This window comes from Thamnophis sirtalis, unplaced genomic scaffold (assembly GCF_051295495.1).
Source record: "Thamnophis sirtalis isolate CommonGarterSnake01/CBP01778 unplaced genomic scaffold, rThaSir2_p1.2 scaffold_3, whole genome shotgun sequence".
Classification (NCBI taxonomy): Eukaryota; Metazoa; Chordata; class Lepidosauria; order Squamata; family Natricidae; genus Thamnophis; species Thamnophis sirtalis.
In genome coordinates, this window is record NW_028261383.1 from 27,585,630 (window position 1) to 27,612,405 (window position 26,776).

Sequence of the window (26,776 nt, forward strand, 5' to 3'; positions counted from 1 at the left end):
AAAAGAATTGACTTGCAACTCTTTTCGGTGCAGTAGAATGCAAAGTACAGTTAGAAACTCAACATTTTGCTTTACATTTCTGATAGATACTAATCATTTCTATAAGAACAAAGTATGATATTTCGTTTTCAGTATCTTATCCCTTGTCATGGAGTGGAGAGGTGGCGTTCTCATTGTCAGGCCTTCAACCTTATTCTTTTTGGATCTTTGGCCTGCCACACTTTCTATTACTCTACTATGCCGTTCCTATTGTGGGAAAATGGGATGGGGGATGATACGGAGTTAAATGCTATGTAGCCAAAATAAAATTCCTTTCTAGAATCCAAGGTCATCCTTTACATCTGACCGGAACTGCCAGCATGGCAGTGGAAGTTTGGACCATGTGATGGACTTGTGGGTGTCGGGAGAAGATCTTGAACTTTCAACTGGGTGGGGAAAACCGGGAAGCTTTCAGATTCAGGTTTTTCCCAGATGTGCCAACATGGCTCTCTTAGTAAATTGGACCTTTGAGCAATACTTTGCCTTGGACTCTGATTTACTTTTGGATGCTATTTGCAACCCCACACTCGTCTCATAATCAGGAGACATTGAGTTGGATCCTAGGTAAAGACAGATATTTCTCTCTCTGGGCACACTGAGAATGTATCTGCTGAACAAAGCTCCTCATTGGCGACAGGAAGGGCATCCAGCCAGAAAACACTTTGCTAGCTCCATTCAGTTGCTCAGACTCCACCCCGCAAGGGATTATGGGGTTGTTAAAAGGAGATGATGGTGAGCTTATCCCTTGTCCTGTTTGGCTTACTGTTCATGCCTCACCAATCCAGATGTTTCATTTTTTTCACCTCCATTTATGCATTTTTTTTTGTTATATTTAAACATAGATTTATACAGGCAGTCCTCAACGTACAACCACAGTTAACCCAACATGTTGTGAAGTGAGACGTTTGTTAAGTGAGCTTTGCCCCATTTTACGACCTTTCTAGCCACAGTTGTTAAGTGAATCCCTGCAGTTGTTAAGTTAGTAACATGGTTGTTAAGTGAATTTGGCTTCCCCATTGATTCTGCTTGTCAGAAGGTCGCAAAAGGGGATCACATAACCCCCCCCCCCCCGGGCACACTGCAACCTTCATAAATATGAGTCAGTTGCCAATAATCTGCCAACAATTTTTTAAAAAAATTTTTATTTACTTTTCCAAATTTTAAATATAATCATTCTATCTTTCCTTAAACAGTGTGTCATCTGAGTACAAATATCCCTGGGGAACATTCTTCCACAAATTATAATACATTGAACAATTAATCATTATAATGTTCTTCCTTTCCTTCATTAACATGTTTTCCAATAAAAATACCATAATAACATTAACATGTTTTTAACATGTTCATTAACATGTTTTCCAATAAAAATACCATAATAACATTAAACATAATTATTCTCATCATAACAATACTAACAATTGTCACTTTATTCTCATTTTTATACTAATATTTTCTGTTCTTCTTTTAACCTTCTTTTTTTAAACCTTTCCTTTTATTCCCAATTTCCTTTTTTATTCTCTAACCATTGGTAAAACACTTCCCATATCAAGTAATAAATCAATTTGTTCTTTCTCCTTAATTGCTAATGTTAATCTAATCTGCCAATAGTTTTGATCATGTGACCATAGGGATGCTGCAATGGTTGTAAGGGTGGAAAATGGCCATAAGTCACTTTTTCAGTAACTTTGAATGGTCACTAAATGAACTGTTATAAGTCGAGGACTATCTGTAATTCCCCTTATACATTTATTTATATTTATTTTTGGCATTGCTAAGATGGAAATCTCTGGTATTTTTACAGCGCCATCTCCTAGCTTTTACAATTGGAGCCACCTCCAAATAGATGGATTTCAGCTCCCATATTACCCTGTTTCCCCAAAAATAAGACCTCCCCGCATAATAAGCCCAATCGGGCTGTTGAGCGCATGCGCTAAAATAAGCCCTCTCCCCAAAATAAGCCTTCCCCGAAAATATTGCAACACAGCAGCAGCCATGAAGTGACCACGCTCGCCGCCTCCTGCACGTAAAAAATAATAAGACCTCTCCGAAAATAAGGCCAAACGCTTATTTCAGGGGTCAAAAGAAAATAAGACCCTGTCTTATTTTCAGGGAAACAGGGAAGCTGGGGTGCGTATAGCTATTGACTTTGAAAAGGAGCTAGGATTAGAGATGGCTACCCCAGCTAATTGCCGTTTGTGCTTTAACCTTCCCAAAGGCATACAGGGCTGTCCTGTCTTGGAAACATCAAATTGGGTTTCAAAATGATAGAAAATCCTAAACTCAAAACAGTGGTGGGGAAACTGTTCATTGGCAACCTCTACATTTCTTTTTCAATTCAGATACCAAGTACTTGAAGTGGCTCTTTCCACACTACATGAAGTCCAACCTCTACCGCATCTGCTACACACAGCTGGGTCAAGATGTCTCCATCTGTAACTACTGGAATGGTAAAATTCAGTCTGCTTTGTGACGTCAGCAGTTATTCTGCATTTCGTGGGGGGCTTTTAAGAGTTTAAACTGCTTTTACCTACGGATGAAGGCAAATATATGTGTCTCAGCATAATGTTGGTGAGTCTGGGTCAAGTTGCCAGGACCAGAGGTTTTGTCTTCCAAGTTTTCGGACTTGTGCTGGATCCCATTGTTCTGATCTAAGCTTCCCCCAAAAGCACGAAGCAGATTCCTGGTCCTGACAAAACCCCTTTTGTTAAACAAATATGAATTCCTCTCATTCACATTCAGCAAAGACCTGGTAAACAGTCTTTCAAAGGTGAAGTTATGACCACAGACCTTACATAGCTTGGAAAGCTGTCATGTAAATATTTTCCAAACGCAGTGCTGTGCAAGGAAAGACTGGGCACAGAGTCTCTGAGATTCACGGACAGATCTTCACACTCCTGAAGCGAGCGAGTGACCGAACGAACAAATTGTTTCCTGCAAAAGCCCACTTCTCTTTCGCTCCTCTTTTGTTTCCTAATGGAGGGGCCATTCATTGTCCACCTGTGGCTTTACTAACAGCTTTCTTAGCTGTTCTCTTCTTCTGGCAGCTCCGCGCATGCGCACACTGGGAACAGGCTCCAGCTGTTCCTCTACCTCACTGCTGTCTAACTCCAAAGGGAGCTGAGAACTGCCAGATGGCCTCAGCCCCCTTTCTGCCTCCGATGCAGAGTCCTCGTTCGAGCCTTCCCTGGCCTCCAGGACTGGCCTATGCTCCTCCCCAACCACCTCACTGTCAGACTCTGCTGCCAGCTCCAGCTGCTGCTGGTGGGCCACAACACCCATCCTCAGGAAACTTCTCTCTCTCCAGAACGTTTTCATCTATATTGCTGAATTCATATACTGTGTGAGGCCCTGGTTTGTTTTAAATGTGGTTTGCTGAAATTCCAGTAGCTTAGCTAATAATAACACTAAGCGATAACCAAAGAAATTGCATTGTGTTTAATGCAATGGATGAACTCATGTTTTTGGCCTGGTTCTTGTCTTAAGCCAAGGTGGATGCCCAAGTGTAATTGGGTTGGATGAATACAACTCATTAAACCATAAGCTGTGATTTTCAAATTATAGTCACTGAACTTACGCTATAGACTTAGCTAAAACTAAATAATGTCTTAATGGGATGTTGGATTTGGCGTCTGCTTCCATGTAATTCCTTAATAGACATATTTTCTGTTTCCAATGTGTGTATGAGGCATTGCTTGCACATCCAAAATAGTATTATCTATGCCAAAAATGTTAAATTAGCATTTTTAAAGTGCTTGTTGTCAGTATTAAAAACTGGTTCGATCTACTTTCATATCTAAAAGGTAGGAGAGGAGAGAAATTTAGGCTAGGTTCATACATTGTCCTAAATCTCAAGGTTGATTTAGTGATTTAATTGTAAATGTAAAGGTTCCTCTTGCACAAATGTGCTAGTCATTCCTGACTCTAGGGGGCGGCACTCATCTCCGTTTCAAAGCCAAAAAGCCAGCACTGTCCAAAGACGTCTCCATGGCCATGTGGCTGGCATGGCTAAATGCCAAAGGCGCACGCAACACTGTTAGCTTCCCACCAAAGGTGGTCCCTATTTTTCTATTTGCATTTTTACTTGCTTTCGAACTGCTAGGTTGGCAGAAGCTGTGATAAGTAACGGGAGCTCACTCCATTTTGCAGCACTAGGGATTCAAATTGCCGACCTTTCTGATCAACAAGCTCATTCACTGAGCCACCGCATCCCCGATTTAATTGATTTAATTGATATATCCTAAATCTCAAGGTTGATTTAATGATTTAATTGATATTGTCTTTTAGATATGGAAACAAAACAAGGTTACTCTCAACTTTTCTCTCTTTCCCTCCCTCCCCTGTCTCTTTTGCATTTTCAGACCCACATCATCGAGATCTTTACCTCAACAATAGCAATTTTTTGGCTGTGTTGAATGATGAGAGACTTCACCCCAATGCAAGTGGTAAATGTTTTTTAACATTTAATCTCCAATTCCAGTACAGAACGGAGAATGGTATAGTAGCAAACACCACATATTCCTGCTTTGTGGTTAATTCAAAATACAGGTAGTCCTGTATGTGGTCCTGTACGACCATAGTCGAACTCAAAATTTCCAATGCTGAGCGAGAGAATTGTTAAGTGTTAAGTGGGACCTTTCTTGCCACACTTATTAAGTAAATCACTGCCATTGTTAAGTTACTAACACGGTTGGGAAGTGAATCTGGCTTCCCTGTTGACTTAGCTAGTCAGAAGATCGCAAAAATTGATCACGTGACCGTGGGACATTGCAATCGTCATAAATATGAATCAGCTGCCGAGCATCTGAATTTTTGATTATGTGACAATGTGGTTGCTGCAACAATCATAAGTGTGGAAAAATGGTCATAAGTCACTTTTTGTCAATGCTGTTGTAACTTTGAACATTCACTAAATGAATTGTTGTAAGTAGAGGACTACCAGCATTATCTTAGCTGCCTTAATACTTGTACCAGAGTTTGCTGTTAAACTAGGAACTGGTGGTTGTTCTCCCTGGGGCAGAAAAATACAGCCGAAGCCACGATGAATGGTCCAGTTTGGATGAAAAAACATGGCACTTCAAAGGTTGTTAAACTACCCCTCCCACAAGGCTTTGCTAGTATGACTGGTTCAATGAAGGATGCTGGGAGTTTTAGTTCATCAATGTCTGAAACTCTGCAGAGTCTTCATTTCTGAATTAGAGCCAAACAAGGAAGGATATAGATCGTTCTTGACTTATGATTGGCCATTTAACAATCACTTGAGATTAGGACATTTTTTTAAAAAAGCTACTTATGACCTATAACGTATGAAGTTATGACTACCATCCCTCCTCTTCCCCCCCCCTCAGCCACATGACCACACCAGCACAGGCAACCTGCTCACATTTATGATTGTTATAGCATCCCATGAACACATGACTGCCATTTGGTACATTTTTAATTGATTTAATCAAATTGAGGTATCGCCCATCTCGTGCTGAGAGTGACTTGGTTCTGGCGGGGGGGAAAAAAAAGAATAGATTTGCTTAATAACCACATAATTCATTTTACAACTGTTGTGATTCACTTTACAACCATCGTTAAAATTATCATGAAAAACAAATCCAGTCACTTGGTATCTCAACCTATGACCCCCACAATTTATAGCGGAAATTCCAGGCGCTATTTGTTGTCAAAGACTACCTATACTGGCGAGGCATCCAATCAGTCGAGTTCAGCTGGATTTCTTCGAGGGACGGATCCGCATTTTAGTTCTTCTCTGCAGGCTGGCCGGGTTGGGGTGGGTGGGGAAAGACAGGACTGATGTCTCCTGCAGCACCCTGCCAGCCAAAACGGGGCATGGGGGGTGTATGTAGCCCACCATGCCCCGTTTTGTCTCCCAGAAGGACCATGGGCTGGTCCTTTGCTATTTCCAGGCTGGCACCGCAGGCCAGATTTAAGCGGCCCGTGGGCCAGATGCGGCCCATGGGCCTTGAGTTTGACAACCCTGCTTTAATTCAATTCCTGCACCAAGAAGAGTTGGATTCAGCGTGGCACGACAAAACCGCGGTCCACTAAAGCGCGCCCGATTAAAGCGCGTACCTGACGTCATCAGCAGCGCGACAAATACGACCGCGGAGAAAAAAGGGTGCTTTAAAAAGCGCTTTAAAAGCAAGCCGATTCATGTAAAGGTAAGGGTTAGGTTTAGGGTTACGTTAAGCGTTAGGGTTAGGTTTAGGGTTAGGTTAAGGGTTAGCATTAGGTTAAGGGTTAGGTTTAGGGTTAGGTTTAGGGTTAGGGTTAGGTTAAGGGCTAGGTTTAGGGTTAGGTTTAGGTTTAGGTTTGGGGGGGTTAGGGTAAGGTTTTCGCGTTAATTTTAACTTTTCCGCTCACAGCGTGATGTTTTCATCGCACTGTGATGACATCAGGTACGCGCTTTCGTCGAGCGCACTTTAGTCTACCGCGGTTTTGTGGTGGAACCGGATTCAGTGCCCTAAAAAGCTCTCTCCAGCTCTACGAATCTCTGTTCAACTCCCCCAGAACAAACCAAAGCTCCAATGTATTCCTGCCAAAAGGAATTATTTTTAGGAGCCTGTCCAAACTCTGCCCTACAGATCCAGCAGTGTGTGCCTCCAGCAGTAGCTTAGAAGAGGATGACTTATATTGGCAAGCGAAACATTTCCTAATATGGAGGATGCAAGGTGACTGAAAAATCATTGCTCAATTCCCCCCCCCCCTTGCCTGAGCTTTTCACAGAGGCCTGGCCAAGCCAGATCAGCCCGGGGGGGGGGGGGGGGCTTTAAAATTCAAGCTTGTCCAACTTTCAGCCTTTGGGATAACTCATGAAATCCCATTCAAAATTCGTGCTTCAGAGAGCTTTTATGGGCTGAAATAATAACTTTTCTGCATCATTTCTGCCAACAGCCTAAACCAGTGGGTTTTTTTTTTTAATCTTGGCAATATGTGGACTTCGACTCCCAGAATTCCCCAGCCAGAATTTCCACTCCCAGAATTCCTCAGTAGCTGGGGAATTTTAGGAGTTCAAAGTCCACATCTCTTAAAGTTGGCCAAGGTTAGGGAACAGTAGTCCAACCTACACATTAATTCATAAAAATAATTGCCGGATCACAAATCTTAAAGTAAAAATGTCGGCTGGCGACTCCCCGGGGGAGAGCCTTCTCTGTTGCAGCTCCGGCCCTCTGGAACGAGCTCCCTGTTGAGATCCGGACCCTTACTACCCTCCCGGCCTTCCGCAAAGCCACCAAGTTCTGACTGTTCCAGCAGGCTAGGGGGAGGGCTGAGAAGCATTTACCTCCACGGAAATTGTGAATGTTGGTTTTGTTTTTAATATGTTGTCTTTGTCTCGTTTCCCCTCTTCCCTTGTCTTTTGTGAGCCGCCCGGAGTCCCCCGGGAGTGGGCAGCATACAAGACAAATAAATAAATAAATAAATAAATAAAAAAGGAACAAAGCCAGAAGGGAAAAAAGGAGATAATTAAATGCAGACATGACAACTTTACTAGACATTTCCTGCAGATTGAATGGTTTGTTTCATTTGTCTACAAGTAGAGCAGGAAAATCTGTTTTTAACCTGGAATTTCCTGGGGCCATGTGAGAGGTGGGGCCAATGAAATTATTTTGTCATTGGAATAGGTGAAGCTGAAATACTCTGGGTCATTTTTTAGTCATTTTAAAGAGAAAATAGATGCCTTTTCCACTTTAGTCTCCCCCAAACATACAAGTAGCCTTTGACTTACGACCACAATTGAGCCCAAAAGTTCTGTTGTTAAGTGGGACCATTATTAAATGAAGTTTGGCCTGTTTTCTGACTTTTCTTGACACCATTGTTAAGTGAATCGCTGCAGGTATTAAGTTAGCAATACGGTTGTTAAGTGAATTGTGGCTTTTCCATTCACTTTGCTCATTGGAAGATCGCAAAAAGTGATCACATGACCCTGGGATACTGCAGCCATCATAAGTATAAACCAATTGCCAAGCATCTGAATTATTGTCACATGACCATGGGGATGCTGCAACAGTCATAAATGTAAAAAATGATCCAAAGTCACCTTTTCATTGACGTTTTAATTTCAGACGGTCATTAATGGTTGTAGGAGTGGTGCCGTGGCCTGGAGGTAGAGCTTTCGCCTCACAATCAGAGGGCTGTGAGTTTGATCCTAGGTAAAGGCAGATATTTCTCTCTCTGGACACATTGAGAATATATATCTGCTGAACAAAACTCTGCAATGGCAACAAGAAGGGCATCTGGCCATTAAATATTCTGCTAGCTCCATTCAGTTGCCCAGACTCCACCCCGCAAGATACTATTGGGCCATTAAATGATGATGATGACTAAATGAATGGTTGCAAGTCGGACTACCTGTATTTTATGTCTGCTTTTTAAGAGATATAACGTCTTTTATAGGTGTCCTCAAATCTCTGTGAAACTGAAGGCATGTTTTCTGTCCCCTATTTCAGCTCCATTTTGTGGGCTACAAACAACTCACAGCTTCCCCATTTAAAGGCTTAAAATACTCCCCCCTAACATCAAAATTTCCAGAAATGTGGAGACCACGACTCCCAGATGTCAGCGTTCCAAGTATCATGTAGAATTAAATCAGAGTCCAAGGCAAAACAATGCTTAAAGTTCCAATTTAATAAATCAGACATCTTAGCACATCTGTGTAATCCCAATTCTAAAGAACTTCCTGGGATTCCACCCAGTTAAAAGTTCACAATCTTGTCCCCACACCCACAAATCCATCACATGGCCGAATCGTCTTCTTCCACGCTGGTATCTCCACCCAGCTGCTTCCGGTAAGGTGCAAAGGTGCGGAGACAAAAGATGACCTTGGTCTTCTAGAAAAGAATGACAACAATGCATTCCACAATCCTAATCCTTTCTATTCCCCGCTCCCAACTACTACACTAATGAAAAAGCATAATGAAATAAGAGAAAGTGTGGCAGGCCAAAATTCTAAAAGGAATATAATTGCAGGCCTGATACAAGAATCCTTTGGGAAAGGGCAATCCCAACAAGATATGGAGAGTGCCAAATAGGGGAAGATGAAATTAGTAGAACTTGTTTTATTGCTTATGCCTTTTATAAAAATAGGAGGAAAAGTTCCAAAGTTTCAGTCTATGGTGATTCTCGGTCATCCAGGTCCTGGTTGTCCCAAAGATGTATTTTTTTCAAGAGGAAACTGGACTTTCTGGTTTTTCTTTGAAGACGTTTCGCTTCTCATGGAAGAAGTTTCTTCCTCCGATCAGAGCTGAAGAAGCTTCTTGGATGAGAAGCGAAACGTCTTCGATGAAAAACCAGAAAGTCCAGTTGCCTCTTGAAAAAAAAAAAAAGCACCTTTGGGATTCCAAAGTTTCTATAAACTTCGCAGAAGGAGGACACGGGGAAATTTCCCTTTTGTTGACTGCTGAGGAGGCAAGAAGAGGGAAAGGGGAGAAAAGGGATAGAGGAGAAACTGGGGAAGCAACCACGTTTCTGAAATTCTGCTCCTCTTGCAGCGTGGAAGAGAAACCTTTTGCGTATCCGCAAGCTGATTCTGATCGGAGGCCCAGATGACGGGGTCATCATGCCCTGGGAATCCAGGTGAGCTTTTGGATATGGCAAGTTCAGTTCTGGAATGAGAGTGTTCTGACTGAGGCTTCCCCAGAGCATGAAGCAAACTCCTTGTCCCAACAAAAACCCCTTCTTTAATTTACTGTGATTCCTCTCATTCACTTCCAGCAAAGTCTTTCAAGGGAGGATTTACGGTCACAGACCTCATCTCGCTTGGAGAGCTGACAGGCCGATATCTGCAAAACTTTGCAAGGAGTCTCACAGAGTCACAAACCAATTAAGCAAACTAATTGTCCCCTGCAAACTCCACTCCCCTTTCGCTTCTCTTTTATTTCCTCTGGGAGGGGCCATTCATCGTCCACCTGTGGCTTTACTTCCAAGTCGACCCCTGTTCTTTATCTGTTCCCTTCATCTGGCAGCTCTGCGCATGCACACGCTGGGAACAGGCTCCAGCTGTTCGTCTGCCCCACTGATGCCTGACTCTGAAGGCAGCTGATAACTGGCATACAGCCCTGGCCCCCTCTCTGTCTCTGACACAGAGCCCTCATCAGAGCCTTCCCCAGACTCCAGGACTGGCCCATATTCCTCCCCAACATCCTCACTGTCCGAATCTGCTGCCAGTTCCGCAGGCTGCTGGTGGGCCACAATAGAGGGAAGCCGAGTGCTGATCGCCACTTAAAGGTTTTAGCAAGGAGAAGCTGTTTGATACCACTTGAAACCCTGGGAATATTGGAATCGGTGCAAACTTGAGCTGCTTAACTTGTTTCCTTAATGACCAATGGGAGGCAGAGAGAGAATCTGCAGCATTCACTCTGACTGAATCAAAACATGGTTTCCAGCACCTGGCCTGGGGGAAGGGACAAACACATGTATCCTGCATCCTCCATGCCACTTCAGTTTTGATTTTCTGCAGAGCCATTCTCGAGTGGTGCGGTGGCCTTGAGGTGGAGCTCTCACCCCACAGTGGGTGAGTTTGATCCTAAGTAGAGACAGATATATTTCTCTCTCTGGGCACGCTGAGAAAATATCTGCTAAACAAAACTCCGCATTGGTGACAGGAAGGGCATCTGGCCATTAAAACACTCTGCTAGCTCCATTCATTTAGCCATACGGCACCCCGCAAAGGATTATGGGGTTGTTAAATGATGATGATGTTCTGCAGAGCCATTCTCTTGCTTATAATGGTAGTCCTTCACTTTCCATGTATCAGTGCAGAGAACTTAACATCTACTACTAGTTACCATAATAGGCCACTTATCAAAGTCAGGAACTATTGCCTCCAAATGCCAATTGTTAGGGAATATGATCAGTAAGACGTCCTTTAGGCTTGTGGATCAAAGCAAAAGTTCTCCTTTTATGAACCTATGGCAGCATAAAATCTTATAGTGAATCTTATATATCATGAAATAAGATGGCTGCAGCACCCATTTTTGATGGATATCAGATATTAAGGACAGATGTATCTGTATTAGATATTAACATCTGCTCTGTTTTACACAATATCAACTGCCTTTGTTGTTTATTTTTCAAACTGTGCATCTCCAATATATAACCGTGTAATCCATTTTCCCAATTAAAGACAATTATTTTGTTATTTCAGTGCATTACTTTTTTAGATTCATCCTCTTCAATGTATCACATGATTTAACATTCACTGCCCATCACTGTAGCATCTCTACGGACAGGCAATCAAAATTCAGACACTTTGACAACTGTTGTGTATTTACGATGGTTGTAGGGTCTTGGGGTCATCATTTTTTTGTTGGAAATAGCATTTACAAGTTGTCCTCGGTTTATGACCACAATTGGAATCAGAATTTCTGTGGCTAAGCAAGGTGGTTCTTAAGTGAGTCGTCCCCAGTTTTATAAACTTTTTCTTTGCCCACGGATGTTAAGTGAATCACTGCAGTTGTTAAATGGATTGTGTGTTTTGTTAAGTGAATCTGGCTTCTTCCACTGACTTTGCTTGTCAGAAGCCAGCTGGGAAACTCATTAATGGCACATGACCTCAGGACTTCCTGCGCAACCATAAATACATGCTGGTTGCCAAAACATCTGAATTTTGATCACCTGACCTTGGGGATACTTCAAAGGGCTTGTTCTAAGTCACTTTTCTCAGTGCTGTTGTAACTTCGAACCGTCAGTAAACAAATATCTGTAAGTCCAGGATTACCTGTATAGTGTTTGTTTCAGATTCCCTCTTCAATATCAATATTGTGCCTTGTCTACACTTCCCATGCAAATGTTTAAGTTTTTTCTTTCCAACATTCCCTTACTGAGTTTAACCCCAGATCATTTCATCCATTTTCCCTTTAAAATCATTTACTCTTCCCTTGGAGGGAGAGTTTCTTCAGCCACTTCCAAAACAACTTTTTATTTCCGATTCTTTGCATTTATCTCTATTTCTTCATCTTAACCATCCTTTGTTCTCTTTATTCTTTCACTCTCTACATATAAATCATCTGTACCTCTTGCAAGTAGGTGAATTTTATTCTGGTCTTTGATCCGTGTAGGCGTCAACTCTGAAGCTGGCCTGACTGAGGCCATCTTTGAGGCTTCAGTGTTGCCACGATGGAGATGAGGGCTAGGGAGGGGGATATAGAGATAGCTGGGGATTTGTAGCCAAAACAAAATACTTTCCCCTGGGAACCAAGGACATTCCAACAGTGGCTGAAAAAGGACGAGTGATGTTACCAAGTAACCAGACAGCACCCTGATTGGACCTTGTGACTGTTTGGGAAAAGGGGGAAACTTTTACTTTTTATTAGGTGAAAACCGCAGGAACATTTAGAGTTGGTTTTCACCAGTCTACGCCAATATGATATATCTAAATAAACTGTTCTTTGAGGAATCTACCTGCCTTGGAGTTTTCTGTGGGTGTATTACTATGGGACCCTAACAGTAGGTACATCTATGCATATAAACATAAAATTCCACTATAAAAATAGTGATGAAAATGGAATTAAAATATTTAAAAAGAAAAAGGTGAAAGTTCTTCTAGATTTATTAAATACATTGTATGAATTTACATGGATTGTTCTGTTTTGTTTCTTTTATAGTATGTTTGCCTTCTACGATGTTAACGAGGTAGTGAGGGAGATGACATCTCAACCGGTGAGTAAGGACAGACTAACCAATGTGAGGTGAAAAAATGGGGCAGGAAGAATATATCACCATATTTTTCGGAGTATGAGATCCACCCTTTTTCCTCAAAAAAGAAGAAATCTTATACATCGAATATATTTTTTGCCTCCCGAAGCCCCGCCCCCCCTTCACCAAAATGGCCATGCATATCCTTATGGAGGCTTTCAGAGAGCTCCTGGGGGCTGGGGAGGGCAGAAATGAGCAAAAAACCGGCCGTTTTTTGCCCCCCTCCAGCCCCCAACAGCACTCTATAAGGCTCTATAAGGCTATGCATGAAAAACTTTTTAACAAAAAACAGGCCCGTTTCTATGAAAAACAGGCCGCTTTTTGCTCATTTTTGGCCCCCCACCCCCCCAGGAGCCCCACCAAGGCTATTCATGCCTTTTTGGGGAAAAAATGGGCCCGTTTTCACGAAAAACAGGCCGTTTTTGGGAGGTTTGCAGAGTGCAAAAACTTTTTTTTTTCCTTTTGGAAAGCTCTAACTTATTGATGAGAATTACATTGATCAAGTGCTGTGCCAGCAGAAACAGAGTCTTAGGTGCTGCAGATTGACAGCGATTTCCTTCTCCAGCACATGGATAAATGCACCTGGAAATATCTACCTACCTACTCTTTCTCTCTTCCTACTACCTACCTATTGTTTCTCTCTCCCCCCCCTCTATCACCTACGTACCTACCTACTCACACTCTCTCTCTATCTACCTATCTACTATATTTCTCTCTATTTCTTTCTCTATTCCTCTACCTACCAACCTACCTACTCTCTCTCTATCTCCCCCACCTATCTATTGTATTTCTCTCTATTTCTCTCTCTCTAGCCCTCTACCTACCTACCTACCTACCTACCTACCTACCACTCTCTCCCTACCTACTGTATTTCTCTCTCTATTTCTCTCTCTCTAGCCCTTTGTCTACCTACCTAACTACCTAACTACTCTCTTTCTCCTTATCTACCTACTGTATTTCTCTCTCTTTCTCTCCCTCTCTATCCGTCTATTTTCCTACCTACTTTTTTTTTAAACAATTGCCTTTTCAAAACCTTGGTGCATCTTATACTCCGAAAAATACGGTATATAGAGCCGAGGTGGTGCAGTGGTTAGAGTGCAGTACTGCAGGCTACTTCTGCTGCCTGCCTGCTAGCTGCAGTTCAGCAGTTCAAATCTCGCCAGGCTCAACATTGACTCAGCCTTCCAACCTTCCAATGAGGACCCAGATTGTTGGGGGCAATATGCTGACTCTGTAACTGCTTAGAGAGGGCTGTAAAACGACTGTGAAGGAGTATGTAAGTCTGAGTGCTATTGTTATGCTATGGAAGCAGAGGTCTAGACATCCCCAGCAGCTCCACCAGAAAACGAAAGGTTCAATCAGGAGACAGTTGCAATCCAGATTTAAAGAAGGCAAAGGAAGGGGGAAATTAAAAGCAGTAGAGCCAGGAAGAGAAGCTGAGGGAAATAACAAAAGGCTGAATTATCCATTTGTTGGTTGAAGTAATTATTATTACAGTCCCGTAATAATTACTATTACAGTCCTGACATGTTTAGAACAAAGCTGACCCAGTTATTTTAAAATGTGGGGCGTAGTTTGAAGTGGCTGTTTTCCCATTTTGTCATTTAAGAGTGCCAGAGGGGATTGGGGCAATTGCTATTACAACCAGGGGATTGCTGGCTGAGAAATTATGACAGTTGAAGTCCACACCTCTTAAAAGTTGTTGAGGTTGAGAAATACTTCTCTGAGCCACTGTTTCTCAACCTCAGCATCCTTAAACTGTGTGGTCTTCAACTCCCAGAATTCCCAAGGCAAGAAGTCAGCTGGGGAATTCTGGGGAGTTGAAGGCCACACATCCTAAAGTTGCTAAAGTTGAAGAATACTGATGTATTGCCTTTGCAACCCTCAAAATGTGGCTTTTGGTGCTGCTCTGTGGCTTTGAAGCTCCACCCAGTTGAACTTTTTGGGTTTTGTTGGTCCTTTCTCAGGTCTACCTCCTCGACACATTCGGCTTGAAGACTCTGGATGCACGTGGCGACATTGTTTTCTGCAAAATGACCAATGTTTCTCACATGAACTGGCACTCGAACCGCACCGTTTATGACACTTGCATCGCCAAATGGCTGACGTAGCTGGCCAAGCCTGGGAAGAGGAAGAGAGAAAGAGGAAGAGAGAGAGGGAGAGAGAGCGCAACTTGGCATTTCTCCTCCCACAGTGAAAACAATTCATCTGCCTGTAGCTTTTCTAGGAATGGATTTCTTTTTCCACAGCAGAAGAACTTTTTCCCCTGCAAGACTTTGGTGGAAGCTAGTAGCAAATTTGGGTGTTCTAAGATGCTGCGTGAAAGGCCTCAGATGAACTGGAGTCTTAGTCCTTTGTTGTGGCTAAGCTGCAAGACAAAACAAACAGACAAAAAAGAAGACCGCAAATGGATTACAGTTACGTTTAATCAAACATACCCAAAAGTCATATTTTCTAGTAGCCAGCCTATGGCAGAAACACAGTAACTGTGAAAACTGGAGGTATTTACCCTTTTTAGGTTTCGACTCTGGTGTTTAGCGTCATACGATCTCCAGTTTGGAAATGTTTTAGTTGCGTAGATTATATTTTTTCATATTATAATAATGCAACAGCTACCCAAGACTGGGTTTAAGAGAGACGAGCCCAATGTTTGTGAGAACAAATTCGGGGTGGGTGGGTGGGTTATCTTACTATTTATCCCCTCAGTTAATTTGAGTTTTGTGCTCCAATCATTGCTTTGACTTTCACCAGAGGGGGAAGAAAAGTAAAGGTGTAAACTTTGATCCAGAATCCAGTTCCACGCACTAAGGAAAACACCAATGGAACCCCAGAAAACCCGAATAACTCAAGAGTTCCAGCAGAAAGCTGATATTTGTGTCTCTGTGTGTGTTTCTTTACATAATCAAGCTGGAAATTGCTCAAGGATCCCTGCCTCCAGTTATGCATCAAAATCAATATTATAAATTGTCAATTGACTTTGGGAGGGCAGATTGCATCGGTGTAATATTTCCTCTCTCCTTAGAAGCACAACCTCAGGATGGCAACAGAAAGCCAATTTAGATAAAAATGTTCATGATCTTGATTTTATTTTTTAAAAAAATGTGTATTTAAGAGTGACTAGCCGTTTTTAAGAGACCAGAACTTCCAATAAGGTGACCTTTCTCTCTCCCTGTTTCTAGAGCAGAGGCCTCACAGCTTTGCGTGCAAACAGTATTAAAACTCTTACATTTTTATCAAGTTACAATAAGATGTTTACATGGACTCAGGTTTAACTTTTAACATTAGATCCGGCATGAAGGGGGAAATGAGTTAAATTTAAGCTGGGATTCCCAGGGGATGCTTATCATTAGATATGAGGTTTGTGTAAAGTGTCTTTTGCCTTCCAGATGTTTCTGAACTTAAGACCCAGATTCTGTAGGCTGCTGGCTGGGCTGCTGGTGGTTTAGCAGCATCTGGAAGGCTACAGCTGTGTACTTCATGTAGAAAGTCCTTACAAATGGATTTGACAACCTTCTTACAGTGAAGATATTCTTTGGGGGAAGCAATCGAGAATGTGACACACACATACCTGTACTTTAAAGTGATACAATCCTATTACCTGAAATGGTTGGCTTAAAAAAGTTACTAAAAGTTTATCGTCTGAAACCCCCTTTTACATATTTCCAGTTGCCTTCTATCCTTCATAAGGACTTCCAGTCATTATGGTTTGTGAACTCTGGTTTCAGAGATGGTATTCAGCCGGTTTGGACCGGTTTGGCTGAACCGGTAGTGGTGACCTGTGGGTGGCCCGCCCCAGCTCCATGCAGTCCTATTTAGCCATGTTTTCTAAGCCACTCGCATGTGTGCAAGCTGCGCGCATGAGCAAAGCACATGCATGGAAGGCTGCACACATGTGCTAAACATATGTGAAACCCACCTTTGTCTGGTATGTCGTTTAACTGTGATGGGGGAATTGAGCCACTAGATTTTCCGTGCACCCACCTTTGGCTCCAGGTATCCCCCGAATTTTCTATTTTGCTTGTTTAGGAGGAAGTGACATAACTGAGTTGCCTTCCAGTAAATAAAGTGACCCACAAATTTGACACTGGGGGATTAGAGATTTGTCAGTCTATCGAACTAGAAGCACTTCTGATATTTTTAATGCCCTCCAGCAAGTGGATAGGATCATGTCTTCAGGAAAAAAATAATAATTTTGAGAGAAAACTCTTGACAATTAAACAAGAGACTCACAAGCACCCTGTTTCCTCCAAAATAAGACCTCCCTGGATAATAAACCCAATCGGTCTTTTGAGCGCATGTGCTGAAATAAGCCCTCCCCTAAAAATAAGCCCTCCCAGAAAATATTTAAATGCATTTGCATCTGATTCCCGCCATTTCCTCCCACGATGCCAGAGGGGGGGGGAAGGGAGGGGGGAACATGCCCCATGCACCCCACACACCCTTACCTAACAGCCGCTCCCGCAATCCTAGCCACCACACTCCTCCTGTCATGCTAATGGCCACGGCCAAAAGAACGGCAGGCCCAGTGACACGCAACACACCAGCAGCTGTGAGGTGACCACGCTCGCCACCTCCTGCACCCAAAAAATAATAAGACCTCCCTGAAAATAAGGCCAAGTGCTTATTTCGGGGGTCAAAAGAAAATAAGATCTTATTTTCAGGGAAACACGATATCCGCCCCACTTTTTTTGCTTTTAATGCTGGAACAACATCTCTCCATACAAGAGTGTGCTATTATCTCAGACTGATTATCTGAAGTGGTTTTCCTCGTTTTCCCAACGAGTCAACCAGAAGTTTGGAAACGATCCATTTTTGGCTTCCGGAGGGTTCCTTGGGCCCATTTTTCGCCCTCCCCAGGCTCCGGAGGCTTTCCCATTTTTCGACCTCCTCCAGCCCCCTGGAGGAAAATTCAGCTTGTGCAGCGCAGGGGGGGGGATGGGTTGTGCATGCATGCATTATGGTGGCATATGTGCCCTCGTATTTTTGGCACCCGACAACAAAAAGGTTCGCCTGTCAGGTTCCGAAGAGTAATGGAAACAGCCAAACACAGGAACAGTTTGAAATGCAGTTTGTATTCTTCCTTCAGCACGAACTGACCAACAGTTCTCCATCGCCATCACTGCCCTATACCATTTCAGACAACTGCTTGTCCAAACTCTTTTTGAAAGCCTCCAGTGATGAAACACCCACAAACTCTGGTGGCGAGCTGTTCCACTGGTTAATTGTCCTCACTGTTAGGAAGTTTCTCCTTTATCCTTCTCTCCTTGATTAGTTTCCCTTCATTGTTTCCCATCATGCCTTTTTGGTGCTTTGGAAAATATTTTGACCCCCGCTTCTTTGTTGGAGCCCCTCAAATTTTGGAACACTGCTATCACGTTTGAATGACTAAGAAGACAATTGTACATCAGGCACGCTTATGCGATGTAAATAAGGTTGATTTTAAAAAATCATTTTTCACCTCCATTCTTTACCTGGGGTAGAAATGAGGTGGGGGGGTGGAGGCAGGAGTCACACAAAAACACTAAACTGTGTTCTTGGATCTCTTTCCATTTTAAGCCTTCCTTTGGATTAGTTTCCCCTGTTGTCCTTATGATAAGGTTCTTTTTTGAAGAACAAATGTGAATTGTGTAGAAGTAGCAGCATTAGAGGCTGACATTTCTTCGCTATGAATTAATGTTGCTTTTAGAACACTGTGACCATGATCACGTTTGCTCTCCTCCCCGCAAAATGCAACTGGAATTTAGAGGCTCATTGGATGCTGGGAGTTGAAGGGTGCGGTGGCGTAGAGGTGGAGCTCTCGCCTCACAATCAGGAGGCTGTGAGTTTGATCCCAGGTAGAGGCAGATATTTCTCTCTGTGGGCCTACTGAGAATATATATTTGCTGAATAACACTCCGCATTGGTGACAGGAAGGGCATCTGGCCAGTAAACACTTAGTTCCATTCAGTTACCCAGGCTCCACCCCGCAAGGGATTATGGGATTGTTACAAGAGGATGAGGATTGAATGCTGGGATTGGAAAGGACTTTGGAAATCTTCTGTTCCAAATCTCTTCCCAGGACAAGATCCTCAAATCATTCCAGACACATGGCTGCTTAACCTTGGATTGAAAGCTTCACGGAGCCCCTATGATTCCATGAAGCAGCCTGGATTTGATCTAATTGGTGTTTTTTTTCAACCTTCCTTGTCAACTTTAATGTAGGTGGACTTCAACTCCCAGAATTCTCCAATCCAACATGGCTGGCTGGGGAATTCTGAAAGGGCATCCATCTTAAGGTTTCTGAGGTTGAGGAAGATTGGTTTAATAGATGGAGGTGTATGCTATGCTTGAAGTGATGTTTGTTCCATTCTGGCTAATCAAATCCCAGATTGGCTAGAAAGGTTAAAAGGCCGTTCGAAGGAAGGGTGGGCGTGACCTAAGGAGATAGCCAGGTTACACTAGCATATCCTTGTGACCAATCACTGTGCCAGAATGAGCCACTGGTGTCCAATAGAATAGAGCACAGGTCTTCAAACTTGTGGACTTCAACTCCCAGAATTCTCCAGTCCACAAATCTTAAAAGTCGCCATGTTTGGAGACCCCCCCTGGAATAGAGCAACTGTAATTCCTATTTCTTTGCATGGGATGAAGGTGAGGCCTAGTGCTGCGTTTTGGAGAATTTTCAGTTCTAGACAGAACTGCCAAATGATTGGAAGTAATTGAATATGCGGTTGGTTGATCGATTCATTGATTAAGTGCCACCAACTCAAGGCCTGGGGGCTGGATCTGGCCCATGGGCTACTTAGGTCCGGCCCACAGGATCGCCATGGAAACAGCAACAGACTGGCCTGTGGTGCTTCTCCCAGGAGCTCTCTGGAAGCCTCCTAAAGGCTCTGCATGGCCATTTTGGTGAAGGGGACGGGGTTTCGGGAGGCAAAAAATGCTGTATTCAGTGTATAAGACGCACCCAGATTTTCAGCCTCATTTTTGAGGGAAAAAGGTGCGCCTTATACTCTAAAAAATACAGTATATTTGACCGGGGGGGGGGGCAGGGTAGTTAGATTTAGTTTATTTAGTTTAATTATTTAGTTGTGGCCAGCTCGACATTACCTGTGATGGCCCTAGCACTCTGCCAGCGAGGGCCTCCCAAACTCCGTTTTCTCTGGCAGAGGGTTGCAAGAAGCCATTGCAGCTGAAAACGGAGCTCCGTTTTTGCTGGCAGACATACCACGGGCCGGTCCTTCGCTGTTTCCAGGGCGGCCTTGCGGGCCAGATCTAAGCACCCTGCGGGCCTTGGGTTTGACACCCCTGTGTTATGTCGTCATCACTTGGAAATAAGCCTCAAGGTTTGCAAATTATTCTAGGAAATACATTCATAGATTTGGACCATCACATCAGGACACAAAATTGGCATCTTTTAATGGTTTTTCTTAAAATGATTTTTAGTTAGCTATTTCCTGACATGTCTTGTCAGTTGCATTTATTCTGCTTTGTATGATTGCTAAAAAGAAACGAGACCATCATCTGTCATAGTGTAGGGGATATGGATGAATACTGGAGCTGCTTGGACGACAGGTAGCTCTCGATTTACGTCCAAAATTTCTGTGGCTACGTGAAGCATTTGTTAAGTGAGCTTCGCCCCTTTTTACAATCTTCCTTGCCACAGTCATTAAGTGAATTGTTGCAGTTAGTAACATGGTTATTAAGTGAATCTGGTTTCCAATGTTCCCTCTAATTTTTTTTCAGTGTGTGCGGAAAAGTAGAGTGTTCGAGCAGCACATTTTCATGCCTGAGCACCTGATTTTTTTTTAGCCATAATTGCCATCAGAGCAGATGTTGGGAGGGGGGCAAGGAGGAAAAGCGTCCCCTCCCTCTCCCTCAGACCCCCAGGAAGGAAGGGAGGGGAGGGGGAGGGAAAGGAAAGAAAATGGGAAACAAAAAAAGGAAAGGAAAAAGAAAAGGAAATGGAAAAGAAGGAAAGGAAAAAGGAAAGGAAATGGGAAAGAAGGAAAGGAAAAAGGAAAGTAGAAAGGAAAGGAAAAGAGAAAGGAAATAGAAAAGAAGGAAAAGAAAAAGGAAAGGAAATGGGAAAGAAGAAAGGAAAGGAAAAGAGAAAGGAAAGGAAATGGAAAAGAAGAAAAGGAAAAAGGAAAGGAAAGGAGAAAGGAAAGGAAAAGAGAAAGGAAATAAAAAAGAAGGAAAGGAAAAAGGAAAGGAAATGCGAAAGAAGAAAGGAAAGGAAAAGAGAAAGGAAAGGAAAAAGGAAAGGAAATGGAAAAGAAGGAAGTGAAATAGAAAAGAAGGAAAGGAAAAAGGAAAGGAAATGGGAAAGAAGAAAGTAAAGGAAAAGAGAAAGGAAAGGAAAAAGAAAAGGAAATGGAAAAGAAGGAAAGGAAAAAGGAAAAGAAAAGAGAAAGGAAATAGAAAAGAAGGAAAGGAAAAAGGAAATGGGAAAGAAGAAAGGAAAGGAAATGGAAAAGAAGGAAAGGAAAGGAGAAATGAAACGGAAAGAGAAAGGAAATGGAAAAGAAGGAAAGGAAAAGAGAAAGGAAAGGAAAAAGGAAAGGAAAGCAGAAAGAAAAGGAAATGGAAAAGAAGGAAAGGAAAAGAAGGAAAGAAAAGAAAGGAAAGGAGAAAGAAAAGGAAATGGAAAAGAAGGAAAGGAAAAGGAAAAGAAGGAAAGGAAAGGAGAAATGAAAGGGAAAGAGAAATGAAATGGAAAAGAAGGAAAGGAAAAGAGAAAGGAAAGGAGAAAGAAGGAAAGGAAAAGAAGGAAAGGAAAGAGAAAGGAAAGGAAAAAGGAAAGGAGAAAGAAATGGAAATGGAAAAGAAGGAAAGGAAAAGAGAAAGGAAAGGAAAAAGGAAAGGAGAAAGAAAGGGAAATGGAAAAGAAGGAAAGGAAAAGGAAAAGAAGGAATGGAAAAGAGAAAGGAAAGGAAAGGAGAAAGAAAAGGAAATGGAAAAGAAGGAAAGGAAAAGAAGGAAAGGAAAAGAGAAAGGAGAAAGAAAAGGAAATGGAAAAGAAGGAAAGGCAAAGAGAAAGGAAAGGAAAAAGAAAGGAAGTTAGAAGAAGGACAGAAAGGAAAAGGAAAGAGTGGAAAGGATTAGTACTGCTCAAAAATCAAGTCTCAAGATCCCGTGGACCCCTTTGGCTCAGGCATTCCAATTCCACGCTGCTTCCCTCTCCCCAAAGCGAAGGGATTGCAGAAAAAATGCTGAGCCCAGAACGGGGCTTCAGACGAGGCAATGCCTGAGAAACCCCGGATATGCAGAGAAACGCAGGCTACAACCAGCAAATCCCATTTTCCCAGGAACTGACGAAGCCCCAGAGGACCAATGGGAATTCTCCCTTCTGCAGCATCAGTCTCCGGGCAAAGTCTTCCTTGATTTCACCAATCAGAAATCAGAGTTCAGAAGGGAGGGAAGGGGGATATTTTCAGTCACATTTAAAGACATTAAAAAACACTGCGCTGCAGTTTGAAACTTGTGCGCGGTGCTTTTTGTTACCTGCGCGGCTGCGCATGCGCGCAGCTTAGAGGGAACCCTGCTGTTTTCCCCATCGACTTTTGCTTGTTGGGTTACAAAAGATGTTCCTGTGATTCTGGGACACAACCACCGTCATAAGCGTGAGTCATTTGCCAAGCCTTTGAATTTTGATCATGTGACCATGGGGATGCTGCAATGTTGTGTGAAAAACGGTCGTAAGTCTAAGTTGCCTTTTTTTCTAGTGCTGTTGTAACTTCAAGCAGTCACTAAATGAACTGTTGTAAGTTGAGGACTACAAAATACATTATAAGTTGTAAGTTGCAAAGAGGACTATAAAAGTACATTGTAAGTTGTAAATTAGGTCAGTCTTTGATGACCAGTCCGGAACTTTCTCTATGAAAACTATGTTTTACATGCAATTATGGAAGCTCCAGCTCATCTCCTGTTTCATCTCCAGATCTCCAACCAAACATCCTGGCTCCCCATTCCAAGATTGCAGCTCAACGAAAGAACCTTTTCTTGTCACATTTTTCAGAACACAAATCCTTATCCACAAAAAAAAGAGGGGAGGGGGGGTTAATATGCAAATAGAAGTTGCTAGATGTTGAATCCCAAAGTAGACTAAATGTCTATGGAGATTCTCAGTCATCCAGGTCATGGTTGTCTGAAAGGGGCTTTTTCACGAGGCAACTGATTGTCTTTGAAGAAGTTTTTTGCTTCTTATCCAAGAAGCTGGAAGAAGCTTCTAGATAAGAAGCGAAACATCTTTAAAGACAAACCAGAAAGCCCAGCTACCTCATAAAAAGCACCTTTGGGACTGAATGTTGAATGTTTTTCAGTGCATCATTCCATAATGTACAGCTAGTCCTCGACTTACAACAGTTTGTTTAGTGACCGTTCAAAATTACGTCACCAAAAAAGTGACTTAAAACTGTTTTTCACACTTACAACCGTTGCAGCATCCTCGTAGTCATGTGATCAAACCTAAACATGTAATCAAAATTCACACCCCGTTTCCTATTTATAAAGACTGCAGTGTCCCAGGGTCACGGCATCCCCCTTTTGTAACCTTTTAACCAGAAAAGTCAATGGGGAAGCCAGATTCACTTAACATGTTTTCTTTCTTGTTCTGTGTAAGCCGCCCGGAGTCCTCCGGGATTGGGCGGCCTATAAATCTAATAAATTAAATTAAATTAAATTAAATTAAACATCTGCAGTATCTGCAGGATAAAATTGCTCAGATTCGGACAGGCTTGGACTCTGACTGGGTAGATTTGGGCGAGTCGACGGGGATGAATCTTGTGGAGACTGTCTGGGATGAGTTTGACCCTGTGACCCCCCGAGGGCATGGACAGGATTATGGGGAGACTCAGTGCTGACACTTGTGTGCTGGACCCGTGTCCCTCTTGGTTAGTCTCGGCTTCCTGGGAGGTGACACGAGGCTGGCTCCAGGCGATTACCAACGCTTCATTGAGAGAGGGGTTCTTTCCCACCGCCTTGAAGGAGGCGGTGATGAGGCCCCTCCTTAAGAAGCCTTTCCTGGACCCAGCCTATTGTCCGGTCTCCAACCTTCGCTTTGTAGCGAAGGTTATCGAGAGTGTGGTAGCACGTCAGCTTCCCCAGTACCTGGATGAAGCTGCCTACCTGGATCCGTTTCAGTCGGGTTTCAGGCCTGGGTACAGCATGGAGACGGCATTGGTCGCGTTGGTTGATGATCTCTGGCGGGCCGGGGACAGGGGCTGTCCTCTGTCCTGGTCCTATTAGATCTCTCGGCGGCTTTCAATACCATCGACCATGGTATCCTACTGCGACGACTCGGGGGTGGGAGTGGGGGGGCACCATTTTGCGGTGGTTCTCCTACCTGTTGAATTGGTCGCAGTTCGTGTTGACGGGAGGACAGGGATTGACCCCGAGGGGCGTCACTTGTGGAGTGCCCCAGGGGCCGGTTCTCTCACCCCTCCTGTTCAACATATATATGAAACCGCTGGGCGAGATCATCCGTGGTTTTGGGGTACGGTATCATCAATATGCTGATGATACCCAACTTTTCATCTCTACCCCAAACCACCCAAACGATGCCCTCGACGTGATGTCCTGATGCCTGGAGGCTGTGTGGATCTGGATGGGGAGGAACAGGCTCAGGCTCCATCCCTCCAAGACTGAGCGGCTGTGGTTTCCGTCATCCCGATTTGTGCATCTTGTTCCATCTTTGATGATAGGGGGAGAAATTTTAGCCCCCTCAGAGAGGGCCCACAATCTGGGAGTCCTCCTGGATACGCAGCTTAGTTTAGAAGAACACCTGACGGCCGTGACCAGGGAGGACTTTTACCAGGTTCACCTGATACGTCAGTTGCGCCCCTTTCTGGATCAGGATGCTCTGTGCACAGTCACTCATGCCCTCATCTTTTCTCGCCTGGACTACTGTAACGCTCTCTACATGGGGCTGCCCTTGAAGAGCACCCAGAGGCTTCAACTGGTCCAGAATGCGGCCGCGCGGATTATCATGGGGGTACCTAGGTGCTCCCATGTTATACCTCTTTTAGGTGGCTTGTACTGGTTGCTGGTTGTCTTCTGGGTGCGATTCAAGGTACTAATTATGACCTTTAAAGTGCTCCATGGCTTAGGCCCAGGATACCTGTGAGACCACCTACTGCCACCAGTAGCATCCCACCATCCAGTACGATCCCATAGAGTTGGCCTCCTTAGGGTGCTGTCGGCCAGACAGTGTCGGCTAGCAACCCCCACGGGGAGAGCCTTCTCTGTGGGAGCGCCTTCCCTCTGGAATGAGCTGACCCCGGAGCTTCGTATAATCCCCAACCTCCGGTCCTTCCAACGCACCCTAAAATGTTGGCTTTTCCAGCAAGGCAGCCTGGCCTGAACAAAATAAAATGAATGATTGATTTAATTGTTAATTTTAATCTAATTTTAAATTTTTTATTGTAAATATCAATTGGGTTTTTTTGGGGATACTTTATTTAATGTCCCTTTTAATATTTGTAATATGTGTTTTCTTTTATGTTGTATGCCCTGAGTCCTCAACCTCAACAGCTGTGTGACTAGGTTACGAACTGCGGCAATTCACTTGAACTGCAGCACAAGGGGTAAGACTCGCTTAGCCACAGAAAGGTGGGGCTCCATTGCGGTCGTATAATGAGGACTACATGTGGTTATTCCACTGGTCAGTTCCTTTAGCTCCTAATAAGTGCTGGGATGGAAAGAAAGTTCCCAACTAGGCCACAAAACTGCATTCAGTTTTGGTCGCCACAATGTGAAAAAGATGCGGAGACTCTGGAAAGAGTGCAGAGAAGAGCAACAAAGGTGATTAGGGGACTGGAGGCTAAAACATATGAAGAACGGTTGCTGGAATTGTATATGTCTATTTTAATGAAAAGAAGGGCTAGGGGAAATATGATAGCAGTGTTCCAATACCTCAGGGGTTGCTACTCTATCTAATTTCCTTTTTAACTTTTGTAATATGTGTTTTTTTTAAATGTTGTACGCCGCCCTGAGTCCTTTGGGAGAAGGGCGGCATATAAATCCAATAAACAAACAAACAAAGAAGAGGGAGTTAAACTATTCTCCAAAGTATCTGAGGAAAGGACAAGAAGCAATGGGTGGAAACTAATCAAGGAGAGAAGCAACTTAGAACTGCGGAAAAATTTCCTGACAGTTAGAACAAGTAACCAGTGAATCAATTTTCCTCCAGAAGTTGTGAGTGCTCCAATACTGGTTTTTTTTTAAAGAAGAGGTTGGATAACCATTTTGTCTGAAGTGGTATAGAGTTTCCTGCCTAAGCAGGGGGTTGGACTAGAAGACCTCCAAGGTCCCTTCCAACTCTCCTATTCCATTTGTTTTTTTCCTGCAATGGACACTCTCCCTCTTTTGAGCCTGCTTGCCAGCCATCACCCTTTGCAGGCTTCCTACGACCCAAAGTTTGTTTTTTTCCACAGCAGGTCTGGCGTCAAAAACCGGCCTCTTGCACGGCTTTTGTACGGCTGCAGCCAGCGTCAAGAGGCAGGGTGGAGGCCGAGGGCGCGACGTGGCAGGAACCGGCCCGTCTTCAGGTGAGCGAAGGCTGTCTAATCCTCGCCGCTTCCAGATCTGGCGGCGCGGCTCCCTCTGGCGGCGCGTCCGAGAACTGCTACCCGGGGAACCCAGATTGACAGACTCCGACGGGGAAGTGTGGCCAGATCCGGCCCGCAAAGCTGCGGACCGCCTCTAGATGGCAGCAAAACCCTGCAGTGAACTCATCTGAGCTCCCTGAAGTAAGCAGATCGGCGCCCCGCCTCTGCTCTCCCTGCGGGATTCAAGGAACCACATGCCCAGATCTGAAGGGCGCTGGAGGAATCGTCACGCCGCTCTACTTCGGGCATGGAGCCAGCGTTCACACGATCCGCGAAGGGGGCTGGTTGTCCCCGTGCAAACCCGAACAGCCAAGCAACCCCGGAGGCGCAAAGGCAAGCGGGCGAGGGCCAGGGGGTGGAAGGGGACGTTTAACCGGGACGAGCCCCGGCAAGGCAAGAAGAATCGGAGCGGCGGATGGCGAGAAACGGGGCTCGATCTTGCACGGGAA

General features: G+C 43.8%; 1 protein-coding gene across 5 annotated transcripts in view; it reads left to right on the top strand.

Moving 5' to 3' along the window:
* PPT2 (palmitoyl-protein thioesterase 2) overlaps positions 1-15,985 on the top strand; it is a 60,185-nt gene extending 44,200 nt beyond the window's left edge. For all 5 annotated transcript variants that reach the window (XM_087708444.1, XM_087708440.1, XM_087708442.1 and 2 more), the window contains exons 6-10: positions 2,379-2,486; positions 4,398-4,481; positions 9,534-9,618; positions 12,648-12,702; positions 14,706-15,985. In XM_087708444.1, the coding sequence (XP_087564570.1) occupies positions 2,379-2,486; positions 4,398-4,481; positions 9,534-9,618; positions 12,648-12,702; positions 14,706-14,849 (476 nt within the window). In that variant the 3' untranslated portion in view covers positions 14,850-15,985. The remainder of the gene's footprint in view (positions 1-2,378; positions 2,487-4,397; positions 4,482-9,533; positions 9,619-12,647; positions 12,703-14,705) is intronic.
* The last annotated feature ends 10,791 nt before the right edge of the window (positions 15,986-26,776 follow it).